This window comes from Aureobasidium pullulans, assembly GCF_000721785.1.
Source record: "Aureobasidium pullulans EXF-150 unplaced genomic scaffold scaffold_23, whole genome shotgun sequence".
Classification (NCBI taxonomy): domain Eukaryota; kingdom Fungi; phylum Ascomycota; class Dothideomycetes; order Dothideales; family Saccotheciaceae; genus Aureobasidium; species Aureobasidium pullulans.
The window spans coordinates 229,850-243,864 of record NW_021941043.1 but is presented as its reverse complement, the minus strand read 5'-3'; the positions used below and the strand labels follow the sequence as shown (position 1 = coordinate 243,864).

General features: G+C 50.3%; 6 protein-coding genes across 6 annotated transcripts; 5 read left to right on the top strand and 1 right to left on the bottom strand.

Annotated features, from left to right (window-relative positions):
- Nucleotides 1-389: 389 nt before the first annotated feature.
- Nucleotides 390-1,502, top strand: M438DRAFT_281158 (peptidase M22, glycoprotease; the record flags this gene model as incomplete). Its single annotated transcript, XM_029901218.1, has 2 exons — nt 390-471; nt 517-1,502. 2 exons carry the CDS (start codon nt 390-392, stop codon nt 1,500-1,502), a joined length of 1,068 nt encoding a protein of 355 aa, XP_029756904.1.
- A 119-nt stretch (nt 1,503-1,621) lies between these two features.
- On the bottom strand, nt 1,622-2,162 carry M438DRAFT_338680 (uncharacterized protein; the record flags this gene model as incomplete). Its single annotated transcript, XM_029904145.1, has 3 exons — nt 1,622-1,800; nt 1,855-1,981; nt 2,031-2,162. 3 exons carry the CDS (start codon nt 2,160-2,162, stop codon nt 1,622-1,624), a joined length of 438 nt encoding a protein of 145 aa, XP_029756903.1.
- Nucleotides 2,163-2,824: 662 nt separating this feature from the next.
- M438DRAFT_105903 (uncharacterized protein) lies at nt 2,825-4,055 on the top strand. The gene is made up of 2 exons (XM_029898672.1): nt 2,825-2,978; nt 3,034-4,055. Exon 2 carries the CDS (start codon nt 3,042-3,044, stop codon nt 3,945-3,947), a length of 906 nt encoding a protein of 301 aa, XP_029756902.1. The 5' UTR covers nt 2,825-2,978; nt 3,034-3,041; the 3' UTR covers nt 3,948-4,055.
- Nucleotides 4,056-4,696: 641 nt separating this feature from the next.
- Nucleotides 4,697-6,270, top strand: M438DRAFT_348641 (uncharacterized protein). The gene has a single exon (XM_029906192.1). It carries the CDS (start codon nt 4,725-4,727, stop codon nt 6,177-6,179), a length of 1,455 nt encoding a protein of 484 aa, XP_029756901.1. The 5' UTR covers nt 4,697-4,724; the 3' UTR covers nt 6,180-6,270.
- A 1,041-nt stretch (nt 6,271-7,311) lies between these two features.
- Nucleotides 7,312-8,914, top strand: M438DRAFT_281160 (general substrate transporter; the record flags this gene model as incomplete). Its single annotated transcript, XM_029901219.1, has 3 exons — nt 7,312-7,402; nt 7,457-7,825; nt 7,878-8,914. The coding sequence occupies 3 exons, from the start codon at nt 7,312-7,314 to the stop codon at nt 8,912-8,914; spliced, it is 1,497 nt and encodes a 498-aa protein (XP_029756900.1).
- Nucleotides 8,915-9,263: 349 nt separating this feature from the next.
- M438DRAFT_303823 (WD40 repeat-like protein) lies at nt 9,264-13,436 on the top strand (the record flags this gene model as incomplete). Its single annotated transcript, XM_029902174.1, has 4 exons — nt 9,264-10,600; nt 10,651-10,712; nt 10,762-12,336; nt 12,397-13,436. Coding segments are annotated over exons 1-4 (3,663 nt in total), but the record flags the coding sequence as incomplete, so codon positions are not given.
- Nucleotides 13,437-14,015: the final 579 nt, after the last annotated feature.

Genomic DNA, 14,015 nt, shown 5'->3' with positions numbered 1-14,015 from the left:
GGAGCATGGCTGAGGCGGTGCTGTGGACTGGTGAAACTAGTAATCTAGTTTGGTCCGGTGGAAGGAGGTCGACTGGAAAAGGCAGAAGATAAGGAAAGTGAGTGGTAGTGTAGATAGACGGCAGGAGAGAAGGACAGGACGACGACGAGGTAGCAATGGCATGAAAAGTCTTGGGTCTGTTCTTTGCAGAGGTTGGTAGGCAGGGCGTAGGTAATATGGGCCAACATGAAGCGCTGACACTTTCCCAAATTCGGTTGGCGCTTCCGAGACACAAAGTCCCTTCCACTTTGGACTTCTGCGTAGAATGCCAAGTCCGGCCTTAACACCGACATCCAAAGAACTTCGTCAGCCTTCTGAACCAATACATCAAACACCCACGTTACCCAAACATGCCCATCTCAATAGGTCTAGAAGGCTCGGCCAACAAGCTTGGTGTCGGTGTCATCCTCCACCCCTCTGCCCAGGCCGATAGTCCTCAAACCCAGCAAGCACCTTCGAAGCACGACAGCCCACCAGTCCAAATCCTCTCCAACCTGCGTCATACCTATGTCTCGCCTCCAGGCTCAGGTTTCCTGCCCAAGGATACTGCCGCTCACCATCGCCGCTGGGTCGTACGTCTGGTCAAGCAAGCCATGAAGCAGGCGAGAGTTTCCGTCAACGACATCGACTGCATCTGTTTTACGAAGGGTCCCGGCATGGGTGCTCCTCTCGGTGCCGTTGCAGTCGCTGCCCGTATGCTCTCGCTCCTCTGGAACAAGCCTCTGGTTGGTGTCAACCACTGTGTTGGTCATATCGAAATGGGTCGTGCCATTACCGGTGCTCAGAACCCCGTCGTCCTTTACGTCTCCGGTGGAAACACTCAGATCATCGCATACAGTGCTCAACGCTACCGTATCTTCGGTGAGGCCCTCGATATTGCTGTCGGAAATTGTCTGGACAGATTCGCAAGAGTCTTGGCTATCAGCAACGATCCTGCCCCTGGTTACAACATCGAGCAGATGGCAAAGAAGGGCAAGGTTCTGGTAGAGCTCCCTTACGCCGTCAAGGGTATGGATGTCAGTTTCTCTGGTATTTTGGCCCGCATCGAAGAGTTGGCAAAGAAGCTGGAAGCTGGTCAGAACGGCAAGACCGATGTGTGGAAGGATGAAGAGACGGGAGAAGAGATTACTCGCGAAGATTTATGCTTCAGCTTGCAAGAGACTGTCTTTGCTATGCTGGTAGAGATTACCGAACGCGCCATGGCCCACGTTGGCGCAAGTCAAGTCTTGATTGTTGGTGGTGTTGGTTGCAACGTGAGATTGCAAGACATGATGGGCATGATGGCAAGCGAGCGCGGCGGAAGCGTCTTTGCAACCGATGAACGCTTCTGTATCGACAACGGCATCATGATCGCTCACGCTGGTCTACTCGCCTACCGCATGGGCCAGACGACCGATATCAAGGACAGCAGCTGCACACAGAGGTTTAGAACCGACGAACCATTGATCAACTGGAGAGACTAAATCTTGTTCTCTGATACGTGGTGGCTATGACTGAGCATGCCAGCAACCTCTGTTTCCTCCTCATTCTCAACTAGCATGGCTTGCGTTGCGTTGAACGAGCTTGGGCTTGAACAGACACCCTACTCTTCGTCCGAGTCCTCGGCCTTGACCAGGACCTTCTTGACAGGGGAGGGCTTGGTCTTCTTGGCGATTGATCTGCCCTCATCCTCGTCGTCCTCGTCATCATCGACGTCCTTCTTGGCGCGTTTCTTTGCTGGAGTGGCAGTGCCCTTCTTGCCCTTGGTGGGCTTGGGGGTAGCTATGGCGCTTGTGGTCAGAAAGTTGCTAAGATTGTGGAAAAGTCGATGCCTACCAGGAGCGGTGGGAAGAGCGTTTCCGTCAACATCAGTGAGAAGCTTTTTCTTCAAACCGGACCACATGTTGGAGCAAGTCTTCTGGGTGTTGAAGCCGGCGGCCTTGGTGAGCTTCTCGATGTCGATCTGAAAATGTCAGATGAGAGGCAGGAGATGTCGTTTGCGCGCAACTCACTTCGGGAGGGCCAGACTTGAGACAGCGCCAGGCGACCTTCAGGACCATCTCCTCTCTCTCGGTGAAGACCACGGCCTTCTTCTCAGTCTTAGCGGGTGATCCACCCTTGGTGGACTCGTTGTCCGAGGACATTGTGTGCGGATGGATACGTCTTGGTGGGAAGTCGTTGTTGTTGTTGGGTATAGGAAGAAGAGAGGGATACCGAGGTCGAGTCAAAATTTATAGGCAGGCTCTCGCTTTCGTGAGTGAACGAGACAACAACACGTCCGGATTCCGTACGGTTCCGTGGGTCTCGCACTTTTACTAGCACTTCCCAAGTCAAGGTAGAATTGCACCCGACCTTCTCATGCTCGCGTTCACTTCAAAACAATATCTCAACGACGGCGTTGTTCGTCTTACAGCGTCAGGCCGATCGGGAGGTCCTATCAGGCTCGGACGACTCATGGTGATCTTTGTACTGTCTTCTCATCGTCAGTCGTTTTCGATCCTCTGAACCTACCGCGGTGCCCAATCTTTGTTTTGAGAAAAGCTTGGTTGCTCCTTCCTCTTGCTCCTCAAACATCGCGTATTTTGATACAGTTCGCTTAATTCCATCACAACTGCTGCGACGCGTCGCGTACGTCAGTTCCATCCAGCCGTCACATCACAACAATCATCCTCAACCGTAACCAACACTGAGCGCCGATCTTGGAAACCATATCTCAGCGACTCCATTGGACAAGCTGAGCTCCAAGACACCTTTCCGCACATCCCCAACGCTCACCCCGTAAGTCGCTACCATCAAGAGTGAAATCAGAGCAATTTGATCATTATTATCACGCCCATCAACCTGAGCCATACATCACTCCTTCCCCAACAGTCCCTCCAACCAAGGCTGCTTCCTTTCTCACAGTCCTTGATCACCTCATCTGACTTTACTACTTCAACTCAACCACACTTCTCGAACTTGTAAGTCTCCCGTACTGAACATATCGCTACGAACGCTGACAGATCTTTGGTCCAGAACTGACCATGCCTGAGACAAGATCCCAGGCTAAGGAGCGCACCAAGATCCGCAACAAAGTCATCGACAACATCAAAAGCAAGACTACCTCAGCTACCGCAACAATGGCCAGCACCAGCTCATCTACCGAATTCGTCCCCACTGGCATCTTTCCCCTTCTCCGCCTACCCATCGAGCTTCAGAACATCGTCTACAAATACGCTGTTGCTGAGCCCGATGAGGTTATCATGCTCGACAACGCCGGAACCCCTGCTCTCGCTCGCGTCAACAGATACCTCCGCAGAAACGTTGTCCCCATCTTCCTTGAGGTCAACACCTTCCGCGTCTTCACCGAAGACGCCCCTGTCACCGAAGACAACCAGCCCAGAGACGCCAAATTCAAGATCCAAGCCACGGTTTGGGAGTGGCTGGAGCTTGTCGGCCTTGAGACCCCTCTGTTCAAGAGCGTGATCATTCACTTCGGTGCTGAGAACGAGACCGAGCTGGTTATGCAGTACTCACGCGAGGCCAAGGGTTTCACTCTCGCCCATGATGTCGACTGCGGCTACTGCAACGACAAGAGCGCCGTCACTCCCATCCTTCCTCGTGCTATTCTCGATGGTCTGGGTGATGACAAAGGTCTGCGCGGACTCATTGACGAGGCCCAGAAGCGTGACAACGCTGTCAAGATCGAGCATGACATCACCATTGCTGATCTAGCAACTGACATTTTCGGCGATGATAGCGGTTTCAAGCAGGAGTCGCTTGCTCTGAGCATGGCCAACATCATGGGTCTTGAGCGCATTATCAACCAGGGCAAGACCACATTCGCTGTCGCCGTCCACACCATCAACCAGAAGCGTATGATCGACACCCCTCTTGTTGTCACGCACGAGTCAAAGCCCTACGTCTTGCTCAGAGACACTACCGCTTGAACACTTTCGAAGGATTGGAGGAAACAGGAGATAATTGGGTCCTCAGTGGAAGGGAAGGGCTGAGGTTGTTCTTCTTGCATTGCGGCAGATACTTTCACCTCGATACTTTTGCAGCGAGAGAGAGAGAGACAGGGAGACAGGGAGAGCGAGATGAGGGTATGCACACGCAGGTTACCCTTTCTTGTTCCATACTATGATGAGGCGACGCAAAAAGTATGCGACGTCCTACCCGGCAGAAAATAACTTTTCGCCTTAGTCTAACAGCAAAGAAATTGATATGGTCTGCTGGACACTTTTTCCATACTCCTAGTGAACGACTAAATCATCAGACTCTTGCATCCAGGCACAATGCTGTATCGGTCCCTCGAGAAGTCCACAAAAAGTCTGGCATCTTTCGTCTTCCTCTGGACATCTGCTTGGTTCGGTAAACAATCGCACATCTTGATCAGATGTTTCGTGGATTTGATGTAAACCTGGGACGGCGACCGGTTACGTGAAGCACGACTGGGGTTCATAACCTTCCGGATATCTCTCACTAAAGTTATACGTCTACACAGGTGCGATTTCGTTACATTGTGTTAATGTTATGGTTACACATGAAGTTGTAAACTTGTAGGAGATGAAGTTGGACGTCCAGGGTGCCCAAGCAGCCAAGAAAGACATGCACAGATCGCCGACTTGACTCGGCACACTACGTCAACGCGCGCATCGACAAAACTTCCAGACCTCCATTTCTTCCACTCATTCAACACAACACCGCAACTCGCGCGCATCAAGATGAACTCCCTCTCTTTCTCCCTCGGAGGGTCCTCATCAAAACCTTCACAACGACGCTCTCCACCACCGGCCAAAAGATCAAATGGCACGAAACGCGACCACGCAGCCCTTCTCGACGACGCTAGTGACGACGAAGATGCAAGTACTGCAAAACGACAGACAATAACCCATTTCGACACCGCTGCCGGAGGAGCTGTAGATTCCAAAGCGCCCAAAAAGGAAGAGAAGAAACCACTGGTTATTTCGGCATTGGCGAATCGCGATTGGAGGGAAGCGTCCAAACGACAACGAGCGCAGAAATATGGCATCACTTCTGAACAATTGGATGCGAGGAAGGAAAATGCCCAGGGGGATGCGCAAGGAGTGGATAAAGTAGTCAAAGAGACGGATGCTGTCAAATATGGATTGAATGTGTTTGCGCCAACTGCTGCTGCGGTGGAAGAGGATACACCTATGGAACAAGAGGCAGATCAGCAAGAGGAGAGAGCTGTCAAGAAAACAGCAGATCAACTCGCCATCGATGCCCTCACTGGTGCCGCTCCCACATCCACCCTCACAATCCCAGCCGCCGCCGCAGCAACAGAAGAAGACGCCTTCGCCGACTCCTTCCACTCCGCCCCACCCGCCCCTTCCCTCTCCGACTACGCAGCCGTCCCCGTAGAAGAATACGGCGCAGCCATGCTCCGCGGCATGGGCTGGAAAGGCCCCTCCACCACCCCCTCCTTGCCCACCAGAAACGGCAAAAAACCACTTCCACCCCCAAAACGACCAGCATTGCTAGGTATAGGCGCCGACCCAAACGCAGCAGCCCAAGCGGAAGAACTAGGCGCCTGGGGCAAAACTTCCTCTTCCCGCGCCAACGGCAGAAAAGAACCCACCATGTTCATCCCTGTTTCCATGAAGAATAAAAAGACGGGCGAGACATTGACCGAAGATGAACTGAAAGAAAAAATACGCAGGGATAAAGAAGAAGCTGAAAACCAAAGATTTGTGGTCAGTGATTTGGAAATCAGGGATAAGAAAAGGGATAGAAGGGATGATGGGGATAGAGATAGACGACGAAAAGACGAGTATTCTGATGACGAGGAAAGAAGACGTCGCAGGAGGGATAGAGAAAGAGATTCCGATCGCAAAGATCGCGAGTACGACCATCATGACAAAAGCAGAAATTACGACCGCAAGGACCGTCAGGATCGGAAAGATCGAGACCGCGATAGCAGAAGAGAAAGATCAAGAGATCGCGAAGGCAAGAGAGATCGTGATCGCGACCACGACAAATCATCAAGCCGCAGAGATCGCTCGAGAGACCGCGACCACGATCACAAAACCAGAGATCGAGATTATGAAAAATCGTCGTCGAGGAGGGAGAGATATGATGATGATAGATCTGAGAGGAGGAGAAGGGATAGGGATGTAGATAGAGATGGAGGGTCTTATCGTTCTTCTCGTCGTTGATGTTTATATTAGATCTTCTTCGGATATTCAGAATATCACAGTTACCGCTTTATCTGTTCCTCGGCTTTTAGGGAACACTTCTCTGCAGGGGAATCTTTGGATGTTGATCATGAAATTTTGATTTTTGTTTGCGTGAAAGGTAAGGTTAAGATGCATTCTTTGGACTGTGGTTTTCTGATTTGGGGTTGGGGAGATAGAGTGGAAACTTGGGAATGGATAATTCCCTTTCTATTCCGCAATGGAATCATTATTATTTCGGGACTCAGGACGTTTACAATCTTCCTGTGTCCGAGTCCATGTCGAGCATAATAGTCATGATGCTGATTGCTGGAATATTGGCATTGATGGTCAAGTGTGAATCTAGCAAGAGATCCACCGCTGTAAGGTAATTACTCGAGACCAGTACTCCTTTTCCCCTAGTGAGTAGACCATGTACTGCTCTGATGTTAGAAGAAGGACCAGACTAGCCCACGATGTTGTGTTGTTGGCAACACCACACCAATCCCAATCCAGCAGTCGCGATTGCGGGGTGCCTTTGCGGAGAAACCTTAGCCTCAAACTCCAGCCTCATCTTATCTTTTAGCCTTCATATTGTTCCTTGCTACGCAACAGTAGGAACAAAAGAATCACCGATCAGAATGGCGAAACCTCGAATCGATTCATCTGGAGAAAAAGGTGATGTTGCGTGCAAATGCGTTCTTATCATTGCTGCATACAGTATTCCTGAAAGCACACCATCGCCCTGAGAATTTGCGACATCTGGGATCGACAAGATATTGCATGCCAAGATGTAGGTTTGGTATCCAATCAAGCACGTCTATTAAGCTTTGTGAAGGCGAGGTAATGTCTTGTCAGTGGAGGGGAAGCCTTTCAGCGTTCTCTTGTTCGATTTACGACACGGAAGGAGCAACCTATCCCCGTAGCACGGCAAGCAGGCTGTTGTTCTGCTTCCCCGAATCATTTCTGGTTTCGTGCTCCTCTCCACGTGGCTTACGTGCCTTTGGGATTTCTTCGCAATCCTTATAAGATGGAGGATGACCCCGAAGATGTCGTCGGTCCTGAGGTCGCACTTCTGTCTCGCTCAACTTCCGATATCATCGAGCCACTTGTTCGTCGTCATTCCGAGTCCAACATGACACGGGCGGGTACTTTTAGAGCTTACTGGCTCGGATGCGTTGTATGCATGGGCGGCTTTTTGTTTGGCTATGACTCTGGCATCATCGGTATGTATACCTAACACATGACTTCTTGACATTCACTGACGTCGCATCATCAAGGTGGTGTCTTAACTCTTGCATCTTTCGAAAACGACTTTGGATATACCAAAAAAGAAGCGACGCGAAACAGTTCTCTAGCTGTCGGTTTACAACAACTCGGAGCTTTCCTCGCGTGCTTTGCCATCTGGCCTGTCACTCATCGCTTCGGTCGCAAGTGGGCGTTGGTGCTGTGTTCGAGCATCTTTGTTGTCGGTGCTATTATTCAGACGATCAATACGCATTCTTTTGGCGCTTTTCTGGCTGCTCGGTTTATTGCTGGTATTGGATTGGGTGGAAGTAGCGTTGTCGTGCCTATGTTCTCTAGTGAGATGGCTCCGAAAGAATTGCGTGGTCAGATTGGAAGTTTTTACCAGCTTTTCTACACTTTGGGTAAACACTGTCCAGTCTCCTGAGATGGCACCTTTCTAACCCTGCACCACAGGTATTTTCACCTCCTACTGGATCGACTACGGCGTCGGCAAAAACATCTCCACCTCTGAAGCAAAACAATGGCAAATCCCCATTGGCATCCAAATCCTTCCCGCCGCTCTCTTGGGTCTCGGAATGTTTACCTTGAAGGAATCAGTTCGCTGGCTAACACTCAAGGGACGCCACCAGGAAGCTTGGGAATCTCTGCAATGGATCCGCGCCGACAGCAGCCCTACCGCGCAACTAGAAATGGACGAGATCCGCCTTGGAGTCGAGACGGAACTGCGCGAAAAAGAAGGCTTCCAGCTCAAAGAATTGTACACCAAGCCTGACAATTTGAAAAGGACGGCAACGGCTGCTGTGGTGTTTATTGCGCAACAATCCACTGGAGCTACAGCTTTTGCGACATACGGACCACAATATTTCAAGTTGTTGGTTGGGAGTAAAGGAAACAATGATCTCCTGCTCACCGCAATCTTCGGCGCCATAAAAGTAGCCGCATGTCTGACCTTCGTCATTTTCGTCGCCGAACGCGTGAATCGCAAGTACATTCTCACCTTCGGGGCCCTGGTCATGGCCGCCTGTCAGATCTCCACCGCCGCTATTGTAAAGGCAAAACCACCACTCGGCGACGCCACGGTAACGAGTTCAGGAATCGCCACCGTAGCACTAATCTACCTCTTCGTCATCGCCTACAATTTCTCCTGGGGACCTTTGCCATGGCCCTACGTTTCCGAAATCTTCCCCACTAGAATCAGAGAGCCTGGTATAGGCATCGCCGTATCCTCGCAATGGCTGTGGAATTTCGTATACTCGATCAGTACACCATATATGATCAAAGATTTGGGCTGGGGTACGTTCTTGTTCTGGGGGCTGGCGGATTTGGTTATCGCGGGAGGGGCTTGGTGGGGGTTGGATGAGACTAGAGGAAGGAGTTTGGAGGATATCACGAGGACGACGGAGAGGGCTAAGAGTTTTGGTGATGAGGACGGGGATGAAGGGGAGAGAAGGAGGGGTGTTGGAAAGGGACCTGCTGTGGATATCCGCTAGGGCGTGGAGAGATATCTGCTTCCAATGCGATTTCCATGTCTTCTTATTCTCCTGCATTCCTCTATCCAATTTGAGGAAGAGATCATGTTCGACGCCTCAGTACCAATATCACGACCCAGTTACGGCATGTTCATTTTCAGGTCGTCAGTGAAATCATTCGAGTTCGGGTTGTATGGGTGTCCGTAGCAGGGCACGGGAAAGGAGGGTGTTTCCATAGTCGCCAGATAGCGCGCACATTGACGCGTTTCAGAGCCTGCATATTGAGGACTGCAGCGAATTGGAGATCCTTGGAGACTTCAAGATAAGCATCCTTCAAGCCTCAGAGTATCCTTCAGCTGCTTCCATTTCCAGTAAGTGTCCTCGACCTGCCGTGTCCCCTCCGCCACATTGCTGCACAGCAATGCAGCTTATCACTAATCAGCGTATCTGGCGAAAATGTGGCCAGCGTATCCGGGAATCAACACGCAAGGCTGTGAGGTACTCGAGATGAAGTACCTGCTCGACACGCAAGGCTGTGAGGTACTCGAGATGAAGTACCTGCTCGTCGCCGCGTGACTCTTTCCCGCTCCAAAACTTGTGTGTACATAGGAGTGTCCTGCCGACTTTGTAACACACACACGCTCCTAGTCGACTCAGCAAAACATTTGTTCTCGCTGCTGGTGTTCCCCGATTGCTGGGATCGTTGAACGCATTTCACCATGGCAACCATAAAGAAAAAGCTCACTCATGAAGATTATGTTGTTGGCTGGATCTGTCCCATGCGCGTCGAGTACACAGCGGCACTTTTGATGCTGGACGAAGAGCATGAAATCCTTGGACAAGACGTCGCGGACGAGAATATATATACTCTCGGGAGTATCAACGGACACAATGTTGTCCTTGCAACGCTTCCGAAGACTGGTAATAGCCCAACTGCTCGGGTCATGACCAACATGAGCCGTACCTTCCAGGCATTGAGGTTCTATCTCTTGGTTGGTATCGGTGGTGGGATACCCGTGAGAACGGATGACGGTCCCGTCCGACTTGGAGACGTTGTCGTCAGCGAAGGTGTCATACAACACGATCGCGGCAAATTCGAAGCTAGCGGCTTCAAGCTGAAAGGCACACTTGCGCCTCCACCACAGGTTCTGCTTGCTGCTACGAACACACTCCTTGCCAAACGGGATATGACGGATGACGACCCTCTCCTTGAGCACCTCAGTCGGATTGATACTAGCAAGAGGAGGCTCAAAAGATATCAATACCCGGGTAGAAGGAGAGATCATGTTTACGAACCATCATATACACATCTCGTCAAAGGAGCTACATGTGACGAAGCGCAGTGTGATCATAGCAAAAGGATTTTGCGAGGACCAAGCAATGAGACTCTTGACTCACAGGTTGTGGAGCAACCCGACATCACAATTCACCAAGGAACTATCCTTTCCGGAGAGACAGTGATGAAGAACGGCGCCCAACGAGATGCGATCGCCAAGCCACTGGATGCCATTTGCTACGAATGCGAGGCCGCAGGAGCAATGTCATCAGTTCCCTGTCTTGTCGTGCGTGGAATATCGGATTATGCAGACTCGCACAAGAATGATGATTGGCATGGATTTGGATCAGCCGTGGCTGCGGCTTATGCCCGTCAGCTTTTCTTCCATCTGCCCATAGACAAAGTCAAAGAATGCTCTGTGCCTTTGCAAGGTAGTGTTTGCCTCACGGCGTTAGTTGAGACATAGCTAACGTCTTTGCAGACATCGCAGATATCAAGGAGGCAGTTGGGCTGTCCAATGAGGGTATTGCAAAGCTTTCCGAGGAAAGTTGAAAGTTTTGGGCAATATGACTTGTGCTAATTAGTTATGTAGCGTCAAATGATAAGCCAGAAGCTAGCGCTTCTAGATAATCACTCTCTAAAGGAAGCCACTTTTGACTCATATGACGAGCGCAAGAATAATCAGTGCCTTCCCGGAACGAGAGTCGATCTCTTGGCCGATATCCAAGATTGGAGTACATCGTCTCACAGCAAATCTATCTTCTGGCTCAATGGTATTGCTGGAGCTGGAAAGTCCACTATCTCGCGGTCAGTCGCTGAGCAGTTCAACACAACAGGATGTCTTGGGGCGAACTTCTTCTTCAAACGCGGCGATGGTGATCGTGCAAACGCAAAGAAGCTGTTTCCAACGTTGGCAAGGCAATTGGCGCGTCATATACCGGATATCCTAGGGAAACTACTAGAAGTTTTGGAGACCGAGCCGGATATTCCATCTAAGTCTCTCAGGGAGCAATTTGAGAAACTAATTTACCAACCTCTTGCTAGCGTACAAGATGACGGCGCCGGAACTCAAACACCTGTCTACGTTATTGTTATCGATGCCTTGGACGAATGCAACGACGCCAGTGATATTCGGACAATACTCAAACTGATTGTCCTCTTCAATGGTCCTCAAAAGCTAAGGCTGCGAGTTTTCGTCACGAGCAGGCCAGAACTACCAATACGACACGAGTTCCAGGATATGCAAGACAACATTCATCACGTTGTGATCCTTCATGAGATCCCTCAACATATTATCGCACATGACATTGAGGCTTTCTTCAGATCTGAGTTTGAGGAGCTCGCCTCGACAATGAGAAACAACGACAGGCAAGACTGGCCAGGCGACGAAAGCATTTGTAAACTGGTGAATATGGCCGTGCCGCTATTCATCTTCGCCTCCACTGTGTGCAGATTCGTGAAGGATCCGACGCGCAATCCTGTACATCAGTTACAGGCCATTCTAGAACAACGTCACAGAAACTCCAAACTCGATGCTACCTATAGACCAGTGCTTGAGCAGATGTGTCTCGGACGCGACAAAGAGGATCAAGGCCGATGGGCATCTGACTTTCGCCAAGTCGTTGGCGTCATCATCACGGTCTTTGAGCCGTTGTCCATAGCATCTTTGGAGACTCTCTTGCAGCCAGACGACTTCGACATCCGTCTCACATTGGCTGCTCTTCACTCTGTTCTGGACGTATCTGAGAGCAAGGGGAGGCCTGTTCGCCTCTTTCATCTTTCTTTCCATGACTACCTTGTTGATCCAAATCAATGCCCTAGGGCTTTCTTGATCAATGAGCCTGCATTACATGCGCAGATTGCGGGCATGTGCGTCAAACTGATGTCCAGACATCTTCGTCGCGACCTATGTCAATTGCGGAAACCAGGCACGACGCGAAACGAAATTGGACAACAGACCTTAAAGAAGTTTTTACCCGCGGAGCTTCGCTATGCTTGTCGATATTGGATACAGCATGCCGATCAGGGAAAGAACCCTATCTACGACGGGGATCACATCCACAATTTCCTAAATCAGCACATGCTACACTGGCTAGAAGCTCTTGCATTGATGGGTGACCTGGCAATGAGTATCGAAATGTTCGACATGTTGTATCTGCTCGCTGAGGTAAGACTGTGTCCAGAATTGAATCTTGGACTCGTGCTGATACTTGGATGTCAAATCTAGGGAGCTGCAAGTACTCATATTCGGGCTTTTGTTCACGACGCGAAACGTTTCGTGTTGCGGAACCAATATATCATTGACAAGTCACCACTGCAAATGTACTATTCTGCCCTGATGTTCTCTCCGACCCACAGCATAACACGTCAAAAATTCTGGCTAGGTGCCGAGTGGCTGAAAGTGGCTCCGGTGGTAGAAGACAACTGGGACGCGTGTCTACAGACACTTGAGGGTCATCGAGATTGGATTCGCGCAGTTTGCTTCTCATCAGATGGTAAAATACTCGCCTCTGCATCAAACGACAAAACGATTAGACTCTGGGGTGCGAAGACAGGAGCGCTGCATAGCACTATACAGGATGATTCTCATATTGCAGAAGCTATTAGTTTCTCGCCTAACAACAGGCTTATAGGATCTACACATTCGGACGGTATCATCAAATTGAGGGATCTGGGAACACAGGAAGTATGCAAAATATTCACGGGTCATTCAAAAAGGGTCAATGCAATCATCTTTTTAAGCAACGGAGAAGTACTTGCTTCTGCATCTGACGACCACACAGTCAGAATTTGGGACACAGCCACGGGATTGACACTTTCCTTACTTCAAGGCCACACGGATTATGTTGAGATACTCGCAGCCTCACAGAATGGCAAATACGTCGCCTCTGGATCAAGAGACGGGGAGATTCGTCTGTGGGATGCAGTGGCAGGAGAGCTGCGCTGCGTGTTCAAAGGCCATTCGACCCGGGTGACGGCAATTGCGTTCATGCATGACGACACGACCATTGCTTCTGCAGACGTGAATGGGTACATCAATTTCTGGGAAGCTTCAACAGGCGCACTGAGAAACAAACTCGGTACCGGGGAAACAGCTTACACATCCGCTTTTTCGCCCGACGGCAAACTGTTTGCAGTCACTACAGCGGATTCTCAAATCAAGCTCTTTGATACAGCAACAAGATCACTACACTCTGTTTTCATGGGGAAATATGACATTGAGTTCTCACCTGACAGTACGACACTGGCTTCTAGAACCTACTCCGCAGTCAAGTTGTGGGATGTATCGACAGTATCAAGCCATGACATACCCGATGCCCCGAATGTGTATAATATCACAGTCTCGCCTCTCAGTAAACTAGTGACTTCGCGTCATGAAGGCTCGACGAAGCTGTGGAGCGCTCATACTGGCCGTCTCGAGCTCGAAGGCGATGCGGTTGCTTTCAACCAGAATGAAAATTTGGTCGCGTGTGTGTGCACTAAACATAATCACATCATCAAGTTGCAGAACCTAGAAACGCGAGCACCTCCCCTCACGCTCGCCAGCCATGCAGGACTTGTGTCCAAGCTCGCATTTTCTCCAGACGACAAGCTACTGGCGTCCGCATCGCAAGACCTATCTGTCAATCTATGGGATGTTGAGACGGGGGCGCTGTGCCGTAAGTTCAGCTGCACACATACAACCTCAGAAGTTGTCTTCTCGCCAGATGGTAAGCTGTTAGCAATTGTGTTGGGAAGTGATGTCGTCGAATTGTGGAACATAGCCACAGAAACACCATGTTGGACGCTCCATGCTCCAAAAGGTCTCGAAAATGTTGTGTTCTCACCAGACGGTATGCTCTTGGC

What these genes read in the sequence shown, in the direction of transcription:
- M438DRAFT_348641 (XM_029906192.1), top strand. Translation starts at nt 4,725, where the DNA reads ATGAACTCCCTCTCTTTCTCCCTCGGAGGGTCCTCATCAAAACCTTCA.
- M438DRAFT_105903 (XM_029898672.1), top strand. Translation starts at nt 3,042, where the DNA reads ATGCCTGAGACAAGATCCCAGGCTAAGGAGCGCACCAAGATCCGCAAC.